Source organism: Benincasa hispida, chromosome 1 (genome assembly GCF_027475165.1).
Source record: "Benincasa hispida cultivar pf3 chromosome 1, pf3_genome.v1.1, whole genome shotgun sequence".
Taxonomy (NCBI): domain Eukaryota; kingdom Viridiplantae; phylum Streptophyta; class Magnoliopsida; order Cucurbitales; family Cucurbitaceae; genus Benincasa; species Benincasa hispida.
This window is the reverse complement of record NC_143478.1, coordinates 42,052,413-42,068,394: the sequence shown is the minus strand read 5'-3', so window position 1 is coordinate 42,068,394 and position 15,982 is coordinate 42,052,413. Positions and strand designations below refer to the sequence as shown.

The 15,982-nt window shown below is 35.4% G+C and overlaps 1 protein-coding gene and 1 pseudogene across 2 annotated transcripts in view; both read left to right on the top strand.

The window, feature by feature from the left end:
• The first annotated feature begins 649 nt into the window (after positions 1–649).
• The window catches only part of DEG7 (DegP protease 7), a 55,951-nt gene continuing 40,618 nt past the window's right edge, over positions 650–15,982 (top strand). The window contains exons 1-7 of one of the 2 annotated variants that reach the window (XM_039046278.2): positions 650–1,422; positions 3,310–3,380; positions 7,198–7,332; positions 8,589–8,647; positions 9,916–9,952; positions 10,996–11,121; positions 11,226–11,315. In XM_039046278.2, the coding sequence (XP_038902206.2) occupies positions 1,134–1,422; positions 3,310–3,380; positions 7,198–7,332; positions 8,589–8,647; positions 9,916–9,952; positions 10,996–11,121; positions 11,226–11,315 (807 nt within the window). In that variant the 5' untranslated portion in view covers positions 650–1,133. Of the gene's footprint in view, positions 1,563–3,309; positions 3,381–7,197; positions 7,333–8,588; positions 8,648–9,915; positions 9,953–10,995; positions 11,122–11,225; positions 11,316–15,982 lie in introns of both variants that reach the window. The other variant, XM_090315874.1, reaches the window with a different exon arrangement.
• Positions 12,555–13,451, top strand: LOC150038450 (mitochondrial import inner membrane translocase subunit TIM50 pseudogene; annotated as a pseudogene).

The window sequence follows — 15,982 nt, the reverse complement described above, 5'->3', positions numbered from 1 at the left end:
TGTCACCAGGATGAGGTACCCAACCTTATCTAACTACTACAGACCGTTTAGGTTATTATTTAAACAAGATCCACTTATGTGTCTCTACATACTTGATTAAATTACATAAAATAACGTAAGATATTAGTTTATTGGATTGAGTATATGCTTATAAAATAACACTTGTTTTATTAACAACAACATGTTTATATAAAGTTTACAAACTACGAGATTACAAGAATTTTGGTGTTCTCCTATGAAAGCATTTGCTTGTTATGGTTTTAATAGACACCAAAAGAAAAAAGATTTTTAGTTGGAATTGGACTAAAATAGGAAAAATAAAAGAAAAAACGAATCAAAGAATTATAGAAAGAAGGCGATGAATGGTAAAATAAAGATATTAAAGAAAAAGAAAAAGAAAAAAGTTGGAGTTGTGAGATTTGGAAAAAAGAGAAAATCACAAGGAAAAAAGGCAGCAAATAAACAAGATAGGCGAACTGAAAAAAAAAAGGAAAAAAATAAAAAAATAAAAAGAAAAAAAGATTCCTATGTGGCACCACAAGAATGGCCCCATAACTGGGCTGCAGGTCTGGGTCTATAGGTAAGTTTTGCTCTAATTTCTTTTTTAACAAAATGTTAAAAATGCTTAAGATTTCCGCATAAGATTTTTAGTGCCTCAGAACTAAAATGTCCATGAGCGGGCTAAGGTCAAGAATGCTATTTTCCATCCATGTTCACTCTCTATTTCATTCTCATCTCCATAAAATTTCAGAACTAAAATTGTTTTATCACGTAATTTCCCGATCGTAAAAGTGCCACGTCAGCACATTCTCCCCTTCCAAATTTATAGTTTTCCTTTTATTCCATCCGTTTTTTTAGTATTCAGTTTCGACAAATAATATTAATAATAAATATTTTATTAAAAAAAAAACCCAATATAGAAATAAAAGATCTTGGAGAAGTGACCAACCAACACAGAGATCTTCGTTCTTCCCAATTCGACAATCATTATTCGTTCAGTCGAAATGATGGACTGAATTTTGACTTTCTCCTTCAATTCTCCTCTGAAACCAAAACCCAATTCAGATCAAACCCTAAATTCTCTCTCTTCCCCATTTCCCAATACCTCGGAATATTCTTAGTAATTTATTTCCATGGCTGATCCTTCCGAAAGCTGGGGTTCGGAATCGGCGGCAATTCGGATTGACTCGACCACCAAGGACGACCTCTGCATGGAGATCGACCCGCCTTTCCGCGAAAATTTGGCCACTGCTGACGACTGGAGGAAAGCCCTGAACAAGGTTGTTCCTGCTGTCGTTGTGTTGCGCACCACCGCTTGTCGGGCCTTCGATACTGAATCGGCTGGTGCGAGCTATGCTACTGGATTCGTCGTTGATAAGCGCCGTGGGATTATCCTCACCAATCGACATGTTGTTAAGCCAGGTATTCTTGGACCTTGATTTCTGGTGCCTCATCTTTCTTAGTTCTGCAATTGCTGAATGGAGTGGAAGTTCAATTCTCCGATCTCGACGTTGTTTAGCTTCTGAAATTCGTTGGAACTAAGGTGTAATGGGTTTCAGAAGGTAAATTAAGTCTTCAACTGTTTGATGGGATTTCCTTTGGGGTGTTGTAAATGTAATTGATCTCCATTTGGTAGTAGAAATTCAAGTTGTTTCGTATTTGTTTAAGTGAAACCTGGTTAGTTTAATGAATAAAGTCTCTTTTTCTCTTTTAGATGAAAATTCTGGTAGAAGAATGAAAGAATACATAAAAGCTAACAAAAATCATAAACCAAAACTGGGAGCCAAAACACAGCTACTAACGACCCAATAAGTTAAGAAAGAGCTAAGATGGAGGGGATAATTATGAAAGTTCTTAGTGACAGACACGTATAAAGAAACATTAAACTTGGCAAGAGCCGACACCTCTTCCCGAGATTTTACGACCCTCTAAATCTAGCCAATTATGCCATTAAAAAAAAGAGGAAAGACTAGCATGCCAGAGAATACACCCTTTATCATGAAAGGGTGGATGGAATCAAACCTTCTTGATCATGTGAAAACAATCCTTGTTACAAGCCAAGCACACACCATATGTCTCCAAGACGAAATTTCCAAGTTTGAGGAGAAACTTGCATCTTCAAAGGATATGATCCAAATCTTCATCAGATGTCTACTCCTTTTTCCTATAAAAGAAAAAAAAAAAAAAATCTCCAGACGCCTCCCAACAAAGTATGCACCTCTGTGGCCTCAACAAGAGAGAAGAATATATTGAAATATGATCCATAGTGTCAACGCTCCTAGGTCTTGCTTAATAGGAACAAACCTCAACCTTCCTAGATTTTGCTAACATATGGTAAGTGGGAAATCATAATAACATGAAGATGCTTAAGGAATTTAGTATCACAGATGGATTTTTATTTTAGAAGTGGTAGACTATGCATACCCTGAACCTCCCCTAGGCTAATGACTCATTTTTCTCCATGCAGGAAAACAAATGATGTTCTTCAAGTAGCAATTTGTTATTTAAAGAAATTGTGTGCTTGCATTGAATTCTTAAATCTTTTACAAGTGACTGAAGCACTCGATTTTTGTAATTATGATTTAGCTAACATCTTAGCCAACTATAGAGGTCTGTAATCCTTGTTCAGGTTCCAGGGCATCTATCTCTATCTTTTGTACATGTCATTCTATCGTTGAAACTTTGATTGCTATACAAAAAAAATCTTTGTTTGGATGATAAATCATCTCTTAGACGATATGAAAAGAGGGGAGGAAAGTTAAGCCTTGTGCCAGAGGATTCCAAGAAACTTTTTCAACTGGCTGTAAGTGAATTAATGCTATACTTTTTGAAAGGAGAATCAATTTACCCCAAGAAAGAGCCAAGAAAGACGTCTGAGGATGCTGGTAGGGTATGCAAATTTTATATTGCTCCATGTCTTCATGGTCCTTTGCTTCAAGATCTCTTCTTTGGCCTCTTTGGTTGGAACACAACAGGAGAATTTTTTAAGTTAAAATCACCCCTTCAATGTTTTGTTGGGATTGTGTACAACTTTATGCTTCTTGGTGGTGTCACTGTTTCATTGATCTATTTGTAATTATCTTGTTGGATTGGAACCCTTTATTTGTGAGTAGTTCTCTTGGGCGGGGGTTCTCACTTCTCCCAACCCTTAGGCTGTTTTATGCCTTCTTTTTGGGGTAATACATCCCTCTTGTTTCTTATATATATAAAGAATTGTTCTATGTCACTTATGGTTGCATGAATCTTGAAAATTTGGCCATCTAATGTTATATTTATTTAATTATTTATTTTTGCTCTCCTTGGTTTCAGGACCTGTAGTAGCAGAGGCTATGTTTGTGAATAGGGAAGAAGTTCCTGTACGACCTATATACAGAGACCCGGTCAGTCTTTTCATGATTTGATGTTCTTGCTACTCTACTTCCTATATATGGCTTTTCACCAACCAATTTGGTTTACCACTGGAGCCGTTGTGATGGATCGGTGAAAAAGGCCGTTGATTTTGGCAGGAAGTTTAAACCTTTTTTTTAAGAAAAGACCCTTCAATAGCTATTTCTCACAAGAAGCTGTATAAATCTATGCATATGAATGCCAAGGAAAGCCAAAACCTTTGAATAATATTTTAAAAACCAATTTTTGTTGGATTTGGTATATTGTCTGAATTTTAAACTCAATGTTCATGAGTGTCTGACACATGGTTATTATTGGACTCGCGTTTGCTTAAATAGTGTCGGGCTCATGTTCAACAAGTATTGAAGTGTTAAAAGTATTTAATGGATATCAGACATAGACATGAAAATGTTTCTTAAGTGTCTGTACTTCATAGCAACAAAGCATGGGTTTTCAACATTTTCTTCCATCAATTTGAAAAAAAAAAAGTGGCACTGTGCATATCAGCTTTTTGTTTTTTGTTTTGTGTTTTTTTTTTCCAAGAAGAAAACCCAAACTTTCATTGAGATAAAAATTAAAGAATACAAAGGTATCCAAATAAAAAATAATAAAACATCAAGCCCGCAATACGAAGCTTCATCAAAGAAAGGGACTCCAATCAAGGAGATTTGAACCTAATGAATAATTACAAAAACTATCTTCTTAAGAAAAAAGGAATAATTACAAAAAGACCGTGCCACCGACCCAACGAGAAACATGGAATTTACAATAAAGCTCTTATTCCATGAATACGAAAAATGGAAAAGGAACACCAAGGTCATCTCCTTGTAATCTTTTTGTTTGGCTAACTAAAATCCAAACACTTGATCTACAGTGATTTGGAAGAATACTTTTTTTTTTTTTTTTTTTTGGAAAACAACTTTCATTGAGAAAAGAAAAAAGAATACATGAGCTAACAAAAAAGCCAAGCTCACAAAAAAAGAGATTCTCATTACAAGACGAGACTCCAACTATACGAAATCTCACCTATAGAATGATTACAAAAAGTCTTCGAAATCAAAGTCCACAGGGAAACATGAAAGCGAACGGGGGACCATAACTCTCTCAGATCCCTCTCCACACCCCTAAACACCTTACTGTTTTGCTCACCCCACAAGACCCATATGACCGCACACACCTCAGAAAGCCAAAGAAAGCAACCTTTCTCCCTGAAAGGTGGATTGAGGAGGAACCCCTTGATTATAATACTGATGTCTCTATGATCATCATACTAAACGTCTAGAAAAAATAATCCCAGACACAACTCATAAAATCACAGTGATAGAGAATATGGTCCAAGTTTTCCTCTGCCTTCCGACAAAGAATTTCTAGACTCTTTGGGTGCTAGGAATGGTTGTGTCTTCAAGGAGGTCTCCTACAATTTTAATCATCTTATGGAACTTGTAGAAACTTCTGTCTGGTGCGAGAATAAGCAACCTTTTACCCATTTTAACTAAGCAACCTTTTACCCATTATAACTTTTCTTATTTAATCACAGTAGTTTTGTAATTCACATTCACTGGAAGTGGTTGAATTTTTCACTCTTGCCATTTCATTTATCAATAAAATCGTTTCTCTCCAATAAAAAAACCATTCTAATGCAACACCAAATCCAAGCTCTTCATTTGTATTCAAATCCTTTCTTTCGAGGACCTCGAGAAAGTTCTAATCCACATGATCATAAGCCTTCTCAAAGTCAATCTTAAAGACGGCCAACTCCTATTTTTGACCTCTATAGTCCTAGTTAGCCTAGTTAGCAATGAGAATCTGATCTAAGACTAAGATTTGTCTCCCCCCAATGAAGGTAATCTGAGCCTTAAAGATAGTCGATGGGAGAACCTTTTTCAGTCTATTAGCCAATACTTTAGCTATGATCTTATGCACACTCATAGCTAGCCTGATGGGCCTATAATCCTTAACGTACTCGAGTTTCCTTTTTGGGAATGAGACGAACAAAAATTTCATTTAGAAAACTGTCCAAGATACCCCTTTCGAAGAGCTTCCTAAAATCCCACTCAAGATTTTCCTTAATACTCTCCCAGTTATCCTAGAAAAAGGCCCAAGAACAACTGTAAGGACCAAGGGACTTGTTCTTATCACATTCAAAATTGCATTCTTGATTTCATCCAATGAAAAAGGGGAGTTCAAATCAGTCAGCTCACTTTAATAGGACACCATTCTAGATCTTCGACAAAGAGTTTGGGAACCACATCCAGGGCATAGAGGCCTGAGCAAAAAGATAGAAACTCCTCCTCAATCTCGTTCTCCTCCCTATCTTGCTCCCCTCTGTTGTTCTCCAAGGAACCAATGAAGTTCTTGCTTCTTCTACCATCCGCCAATCTATGGAAGTAAGCAGAATTGTAGTCTTCGTTCTTAGCCCATCTCACTTTAGCTTTTTGCCTCCCGCTGATATTCTCTATACTTACCAACTTTGCAAATTCATTTTTAAAGAAAACCACTCCTCCTGTAGTGCATTTTCTAGCCGACCCTTCTCATCGAAACCATTAATAACAATAATTAGCTAAAAGACTTCCTGCTTCTTAATCCTGAGATCCTCCAAGACCTCTCAATTCCAGGCCTTTTAACTACCTTTTAATAGCTTTTAACTTTTTCATGAAATGTCATCCTTCCCAATTTCGGGGCCTCCACATTCCACCATGATTGAAAGAAAGACTTAAAGGACAAGTGATCCAACCGGATATTCTCTATTTTGAAGGGACAAGGACCCACACTCTTCTTTTACCCCAAAGACTTCTCACTAACTGACACAATAATCTAATGTTTAGTGTCCAATAGAATAGCAACATTTGAGTTCTCTTTGGTGATGACCTTTTTGATAAGACTCCATTTAATCCTACCCCAACCCCTTCACATTCTAAGAAATCACTTTCATCACAAAATTGAAGACAACCTAGCTTCAATGGAAACCTCCTTCCTCCCTTTAGATTCCTAACCATGGAGAGGAAGGAGTCCTGACAACTTTGCAACCAACAAGCACCATCCCTTACCCTGCAACCCTCGTGAAATAAAGATTAAAGACCTTTTCCCTCTGAAAGATTCCAAGGAAAAAGGACTTTACCTACCCCTCACATTGGACAGAACTTGGAAGAAGATAACCGCTATGTCCAACCACCTTCTCCATAAACCTAAAGGGTTTTCTGCCTTAGACGCTGCTACCAGACAGTTCCTAATCCAAGAAACTGTTACTAGGTCCAACTCCAATCACCTAGTCCCAAACCTTTGATCCACCACGCTCCTCTAACTACACCTTTCTCCCACACTGAACACCATACAGTCGATGTCCACCTTTGTCATTGCTTCCCTATACCAGTTACATTCTTGGAGGGGGATGGGGGCATTTACCATATTGAAAAATGAAAATACAGTGCATACCGACTTGGATGAAGTATAACCTGTTACAAGAAGGCACCTAGACGAAAAACCCCCCCCTCTTTTGTCCACTCCTTTTCCGAATAGCCTTTGGCCCTTGTTTCGATAAGGAAGTTCTGATTCCCATTAATTTCATTTCATTCTTCTGCTCTGTTTAAGTTTAACACATTTGTGTTTAATATGTTTATTTTATAGGTTCTGAAGTATAGTGTTAAAAATTTTGTGGAAGGGCATTTTCTGCAACATGAGTGACTCCAGATGTTATTATAATGATAACATATTTTAACTCTGTTTTGCAGTCTTATAGCTTTGTTTTTCTTTCAATGGTGAGATGGAAGAGAACACTAATAGTTTGTTGCACATCACAATCATCATTATTAGGTTCATGATTTTGGCTTCTTTCGATATGATCCTGGTGCAATTCAATTTCTCAATTATGAGGAGATTCCCCTGGCACCCGAGGCTGCTTGTGTTGGACTTGAAATCAGAGTTGTTGGTAATGATAGTGGGGAGAAGGTACAATCACATTGTTTTGTCCTTTTTCCCTAAAAGAAAAAAAAGGAAAAAAAGAAAGGAAAACAAAAAAGGAAAACAAAAAAAGAACAATAATGCTTTGTTTTAGTCCCACTTTATCTTTCTGATTGCTAAATGCCAAATAAGTACTTTTCTTGCATGCAAATAAAAATTTAATCCTTCATCATATAGTATGAGATTTTGTAGGATTTTGAGCTTAAATGCCAAATAGAAAGGCAATATATTTTGTGACAGTGGACTTGTTAGATTACTTCACTCAATATATGTATATACATATACATATATATATAAATACATGCATACATATATGTATGTATATATACATACTACATATTACACAGACATACATGCGTGTGCGTGCGCGCACACACACACACATACATACATACATATTTATTTATTTATTTATATATATGTAGACACATACATACGCACATACATACATATGCATACATACATATATATATGTACTCCGTGCATTCTTTCATTTTGTTTGCAATAAAGTGTGCTTTTGCATAAAAATGCTGAAATATAAAAGACAACGAAATTACAATATAGTGCTAAGTATTTGGGATACTTCGAATCTCCTCTGTCGTGAGTATACTAACTCAATTCCTAATCTAACTAAACAATTGCCTGCCTTCATTCCCACACCCCCACACCACCACTTTATTTATAACTAACCTCCATCAACATCTCCTTACTTAAATACTAATATATCATTCAATACTTCATATTATTCTCACTCCCATCCTAATTACATTGCTATCATTATCCGCTTCAATAAGGTATGCACCTTGTCCTTAAGGTGTGGTTATTTATTTACTTATTTATTAATAATTAATGAAGGGTATATAAAGGCCACAAAAAACAACCTAGGGGCCCGGGGTAGAGAAACCTCCCTCCCAATAAGCTATACTATGAGGGCCTTCCAATCATTTAGGATTAGAAGAAGGTTGTAATTAAAAAAGAATTTAGGATAGTTTGAAACCTACCAAGAAACGTAACCTTAGCCTTGCAATATTCTATATTATAAATGTAGTTGGATTAGTGCTTTGATGGGATGTGTGGCAGACGATAATAGCCAATATTCTATATTATAATGTAATATATTGTTATTTTAGAACTTCGTTCATATCCTTAATGATCCTTAATGTATACCTACTGACAGTTATTTCCTTTTCTTTTTTTTTTTCTGTTTTCTTTTGCCAATTGAGTCTTACTTAATAATTTTACAGGTTTCTATCTTAGCTGGTACCCTTGCTCGGCTGGATCGGGAGGCTCCTCACTATAAGAAGTATGTTATGCACATTTAATTGTATTTTACATAAATTACTTTTTCCTTCACTTCAAATTTTACCATTGAATCTATGATCCTGGTATTATGCTTCTTTATATTATGTTAAAGAATTTGTAGTAGATCATTCACTTTTATTTTCTAATTTTTATAAGAATATTAAAAATAAACATACACTCAAGTCATACCAAAAATATATTTACAATTTTAGACATCTTTAAATCAGATTTTTGTAAATGTTATAATTTTTGTTTTCTAAAATGATGAGATTTTTCAATTCATCATGGGAATTAAGTTTTTGGATTTACTATTTGGTGCAATATTTATTATTTTCTTAAGAAAATGACCATCTTGAATCCTTGAGGGACATGTAAGGACTTCTAAACTCTCCTCCCTTGAATTAGATAGATTACGTTAGTTGGGTTTAAGACTAAAATTAATTTAAGTTAAATAGTTAAAATTATTTAAGTGGATTCTTTTTGTAATGTTGGAAAGGAGTTAGTAAAATAAACAAACATAAAAAAGAAAATACCTATGTAGTTTTTTTTTTTTTTTTTTAAAAAAAATTTAATTTCTTCTTAAGCATGAGGTGGGTTAAATTAATTCTAGGGAAGACACCTATGTAGCTTACCAATATTAAAGGTGTGATCAAGTTTAACAAATATAAGTGTTAACAGGACACTAATTATAAGTTTATAACAATGTGTATGTTAGTCTCATTTAATTTGTTCAATGAAAAAATCTACATTTCTTATTAGAAAAAACAGCATGTATGTTAATAGGCTTTTATATTTATACATTTTAATACTCTGCCCCAGATAATGTCTGGAATTAGAACACTGGGCTCTTCAATGACAAATAAATGGTCTTTGACCAATTTATATTGATGTTTTTTTGTAACAACTTTGATGTATGGGTTTCACCTTCCCTTATCCTTTGGCACATTCTCCTAATGGGTGGACTGAAGTTTATGTTTCTTAAAAGAAAGAAGTGAAGTCTGGAATAGAAGTGACCCCTGTTCATTCTCCTCCAATGTTCTATTTTTCTGTTTAAAATCTGTAGAAGCTTGTTCTCTTTTCCTTTTCCTTTTTCCTTTTTTGCTGATAAGCGCATTATTAGCATGATTCGATTTGAATTTTGGACCGATGTTTATGCTATTGTTATAGTTTTTCTGTTTGTTGTCTGTGACCTCTAGCCTGCTATTTGTCAGATCTATTAAATATCTTTTTGTTCTAGTAGCATAACGATTATTTTTATGCTTGTTGCAGAGATGGATATAATGATTTCAACACATTCTACATGCAAGTGAGTGATTTAACTTTTTGTATGTCAATAAATCTTTTTTGTCTTTTGCTAGAACCGATTAGAAATAATTGTATGGCATGAGAAAAATTTGAAGAAACGGGAGGGGAATTAGGTGTATGGCAGATCCTAACCTATTTAAGTTGTCAAAATAATAAAGTTCCATTCGTATTGCGTCTCGTTTTTCTCATGGTGATATTTAATTTTTTTTTTTGGCCTGTTGCAGAGCAATCTTGTTATTTTTTTTATTTGATATTTTGCTTGATTGATCAAAACTTTTGGTGTTTCTTAGTTGTAGACTTTCATCTTATTTGGCTTGTACTCACCATCAATTATAATTATCTATTATATTTTTCTCATTTTATTGGGAAAGGAGACATAACTTTTAATTGAAATGATGAATTTTATATTTTGGAGCATTAACCTCTTTTCATTATAACAATGGAAAGTATTTGTTTTCGTTTTAAAAAAGAAAATTCCTATTGTAGATTCCTTGTAATAATTCTCCAAGTTTCGTACTTCCCTCCCCAAACAAAACTTTTCATTGATAAAATGAAAATTGAACTTCCAACAATAGAACAAAAACAACTCCATGAAGAACCGAAAGTACAATAAACTATCCACGACCAACCCAAAGACAATAAAGATAACAAAACTCACTCAATGAAGCAAGAGTTTCTTTACAAGCAAAAGGAAAAAGGCCAACTTCAACTTCATTCTCACAACCGCCAAAACACTCCAAAGTTATTGGACCATTTAAAAAATGCAAGGAACTTGTAATGAAGAAGTTCGATTTCCAACACATGCATCTTTCCAAAAAGTTTCTTTCATCCGGTGCTTCAACCATTGATGTGTTTTTGGAGTAAGGTTACTGCTGTTGGCCTTATAGATAGATTTAATTCTTCAATCAGTCTTATATCGTTGTATTGGTTTTGTGCCTATATCCCATGTACATGTCTATTTTCTGAGGATGCCGATTGATTTGTTTTAAGACTTAGAATTGATTCATGCTCTGTTTAATCTCCCAAGGTATCTTTATTTTTCAGGCTGCATCTGGAACAAAAGGTGGCTCAAGTGGTTCCCCAGTAATCGATTGGCAAGGCAAGGCAGTGGCATTGAATGCTGGAAGCAAGTCCTCAAGTGCGTCAGCATTTTTCTTACCTTTGGAAAGAGTATGTCCTTTGTATATTGGTGGCAACAGATGGTGTGCAGCTTTTCGGGTGTGGATTTATTTCCTTAGGACTAAGGATACATTGAAATATTGTTTTTGGTGCAGGTTGTTAGAGCATTGACATTTCTTCAGAAGGGTATGGATTGTTATGCTCATAAGTGGGAAGCAGTTCCCATTCCCCGTGGTACGCTTCAGGTTTGTTATTGAAATAATCCTTATGAAATTTAAATACAGAGTTTTTCATCCCCCTACCTGCCTTTAAGTCTGTTTGGAAGCTTTTTTAGTTTTCCTCTCTCAAGAGGTTTTGATGCTTTGGTGGTGTTTAGTTGCATGTATCAAATTGTTTTTCTGAAAAATAAAATAAATGCAGATAAAGTGGCTGCTAGATAGTTTTTCAAGATTGGAAAGAATCTATTGAAGCTGTTAAAAACTATCCATCTATCCATCATTTTCATAATAGTTTCCGCAACAAGGAGCCAACAATGGTACAAATTAGGATTTCCACCCTGAGGTAACCCAAGATACTTTCATGGATACTAGCACACTTGGATACCAATTGAGCTATGCTTGCTTAACGAAAGGGAAGGAAACGATGTTGATACATCTTTTCAAAGGTGGGTTTTATTTATTTATTTTTTTTTGAGAAGGAAACAAAACATTTCATTTCCAAGTGTTCGTAGAGGTACCTTTTTCTGAGTCTATGCTTGTCGACAAATTTGGAGATAACAGAAGTGGAGAATCCTTCTAGAGATTGTGAGAATGAAGTATTATCTTTCTTTGCATCTTTGTATCAACAAATCCAGGGGGTTCGTGGTATCCCAGTTAATGTTGTTTTGTCTCAAGTCTCTGCAGCTCAAAATACAGAACTTACCCTTTTTCTGCCGAGGAAATATTGTATGCTTTGAAAGCTCTTGAAAAGAATAAAGTTCCAGGCCCAGATGGTTTTACAAGGCATTTTTTTCAAGTTTGGGAGATTTTTGAGTGCTGATTTTCTAGTACTTTTTGCGGAATTCTTCAAAAATGGGAGATTGAATGCTTGTATTAAAGAAAACTTTATATGTTTGATTCCCAAAAAAGAGACAGCAGCCTATGTCAAATATTTTCGGCTTATAAGCCAGCCTTACAACATCCATTTATAAGATCATTACAAAGGTTTTAGTTGAAAGATTAAAGAAAGGGTTTAAATACTACTTTGATCTTTGTACTTTTGGTTTTTATTCATTTTAGTCCCTTTACTTGAAAATATTCACTTTGACCCCTATGCTATCAACTTTGGTTCATTTTGGTCTCTATACTTTAAAAATGTTCATTTTGATCCTTGTACTTTCGACTTTGGTTCATTTTGGTCCTTGAACTTTCAAAAAAAAAAAAAAAAAAGACGACCATTTTTACCCTTTAAAAGTGAAAATGCAAGGAAGTAAATGACAACTTTTTTAATAGTATAAGGACCAAAGTGAAAAAAAGTTAAAAGTACAAGGATTAAAATGAACATTTTTAAAGTATAGGGACCAAAAGAAGAGTCCTCTCTGTTTCGATCCTGATTCATTTCCCTGCTGAAGAATCACCATGGCCATCTTATGAGCTCCGAACTCACTTCCACTCCTTCCAAAGATGCCCTCAATGCGTCACAGAAGCTTGTCTCCGATCAGATTCCACCTGATGCTCAACCCACTACTACTACTTCTTCTCCTTCCTCCTCTAGTAAGCCCTTGAATTTTCTCAAGTATAGTTTGATTGGTGCTCTCACAGGTGCAACTGCGGTTGCTGGTTAAGCCAGCTATGCCTATAGTTGTGATGAAATTGAGGAGAAGGCTTGCTCTCCGTCGTCCTGCTAGTCATACTGCTACGGACGATGTCTTTGGGGTTGATAAAGTTCAGGGCATGCTCTACTCCACAATAATGACAGTACCTGCAAAACTCGTTGATGTTTACTTGGATTTGAGGAAGACAATTGAAGAACAAGTTAAAGTTTATACTGAACCCCATGTGGAAATGCTTCTTCCAGATTTGCATCCCATGGAACGACACGTGTTTACGCTTGTTCTAGATCTAAATGAGACTCTAGTGTACTCTTGGACGCGAGAAAGAGGTTGGTAGACGTTCAAAAGACCTGAAGTTGATGCTTTCTTGGATCAAAATGAACAATTTACAAATATAAAGACCAAAATGAACCAAAATAAAAGATATAGGGACTAAAGTAGTATTTAAACCTAAAGAAAGTGATGCCTTGTATCATATTTGCTTCTCAAAGTGCTTTCATTGGAGAGGAGTATCGCTCCAATAAGAAGAAGGGTTGGATTCTCATGCTTGATTTAGAAAATGCCTTTGATAGAGTGGATTGGAATTTCCTTGAAGTTCTTATGCTTAAAGGATTCAACTCAAAATGAATTTCATGGCTTAAAGACTGTGTCCGTTATTGAAATTTTTAGTATTCATTAATGGAAGACTAAGAGGCCGCATTCAAGCTACTAGAGGTATAAGGCAAGGGGGATCCAATTTCCCCTTCTTATTCCTTTTAGTTAGTGAAGTTTTATATGCACTTACTGACCTTATTTATGAGAAGGGTGTCTTCGAAGGCTTTATTGTGGGAAAAGACAAAGTACATGTTTTTATTCTTCAGTTTGCAGATGATATACTTATATTTTGTAAGTATGATGATAGTATGTTGGATGCACTTATCAAGGTAATCAACTCTTTGAGTGGTGTTTGGTTCAGAAGGTTCAACTGGTGAAAATCAGCATTGTGTGGCATAAATGTTGATTAGGATAAGCTGCTGTACATTTCCTCTCGCCTACATCGTAAGGTTGAATCACTACCCTTTCTATACCTTGGTCTTCCTTTGGATGGTTATCCCGAGAAAGTTTCATTTTGGCAGCCTATTATTGATAAGAATCAGAGAAAGTTAGATCGGTGGAAGCGCTTTAATATGTCTCGTTGGAGCAAGACTGACTTTATGCAAAGCCATTTCTGAAAATCTCCCTATTCACTGTCTCTCTTCCTAATGCCATCCAACGTGATTTCAATTATTGAGAGAATCATGAAGACCTTTTTCTGGGAAGGAAATAAAGGCAGCAAAACTAATCACCTTGTTAAATGGGATTTGGCATCCAAAATTTTGAAGGATTTAGGTCTCAGGTTTGGTGGCTTAAAGAATAGTAACTTGGTACTTTGGCTATATGGGGCAGGAGATTCTCTCAGAAATCTGATTCATTCTGGTGTAAAGTGGTACGAAGAATACATGGTAAGGATCAATTTTCATGGTACATGGCTGGAAAGTTTAAAGTGAGCCTTCGAAGTTCATGGATCAGTATTTCTAAAGCCTGGTTGCAAGTGGAAGCCTTTGCTGTTTTTAAGTTGGGAGATGACAAAAGAATTTCATTTTGGAAAGTGTCACGGGGTCGATTCCAAGGAGGAATTTTTTGCCCTTTACCTATGCGGCCTTAGGAGAGGAGGTTTCCTTAGTTCAACCTTCTAATTTACCCGTAAAGTACCTGCAAAAACACTAAACACGATTGCTCTCACAGGGGTGTTTGAACTTAGAATACACACTCACGACTAAGTAGAGAATAGGAGAACACAAGTGTTGGTGGCAATATGCCTATACAAAGTAACCACACTTTTTTTTTAAAAGGAAACAACACTTTTCATTGATATAATGAAAAGAGGTCAATGCTCAAAATACAAAGTCACATGAAACAAGAAACAACGAGTACAAGATAATTTTTTTTTTGAAAAGGAAACATATCTTCACTGAAAGAATGAAATAGAGAGTTATTGATGTAATAGGAATTGGGGTAATTTAGTAAGTTCAGAATTAGTTACCCTATCCCACACTTTATTCTCTATAAATAGAGAATCTCTCTCTTGTATTCATTAGATTTTAATCATTGGAATAAAACTCTCATTTAGGCTACATCAAGTGGTATCAGAGCGTCGATCCAATGCGCATTCCTTTTGGATCTCGAAACATCATGGACGTGGAAGCGTCCTCATCAACTAAGGTTGTGGAAGCCCATTTGTCTTGTTTGAGAAATCAGTCTTTGAGATGAAGGGGGAAATTGGAGAAATCCGTTCCATGTTAGCCCAAGTCTTGCTGCGATTGGACATCCAATCCGTGGAAGACTATCAAGAACACATTGATTGGCAGAACAGAGGTGGTATTCAAATTCAAGAATCACAAGATTCAGGTGTGAACAAGGAGAAACCAGACGACTAAACCCTTATTGAAAGATTTGAACCTACATGAAACCTAGGAAAGACCAAGATTGTTGAAGTTCCATATCAAGAACATAGACCGAGCAGGATTCCAACTTCAAGAAATTTGTATCAGTCAAGATTTCCACCACAAGAAAACCGAGGGGGGTATATGTTGCAAAATTCTGATTTGTCAAGTGAAGGAGAGAATTATTACTACAAAATTCAAGAAAGGCATAATTATAATCTTCAAGATTTTCCAAGAAACCTTCAAGAACTACATTTAAGCACTCAAGAAGATCAAGAATTCAATCAAACAAGGTGTGAAAATATACTGAAAACAAACAAAAAAGAAAGGCTAAGAGATTTGAGACGTGTATGAAAGAATTGAAAGCAAACAGGTTGAGATATGAAACACAAGTGTGAAGGCCATATTAGGCGAAAAAGAAAAAATTGAAGGAGCTGACATCGAGGTTGCACGGTTTGAATTGGATAAGGAAGAACAATCGATCGAAAATTTGAAAATCAAAGATGGAGATGTTGAGAATGAAGAAGAAATCTCTGTAGAGATGAAGTAAGTAAAACCATTTTGAAATCAAGGCTTGTGCAACCAATTTTGAATGAAAAATCTATGGAGAAAATTGAGAAAAATGTATTGTTTGCAATTG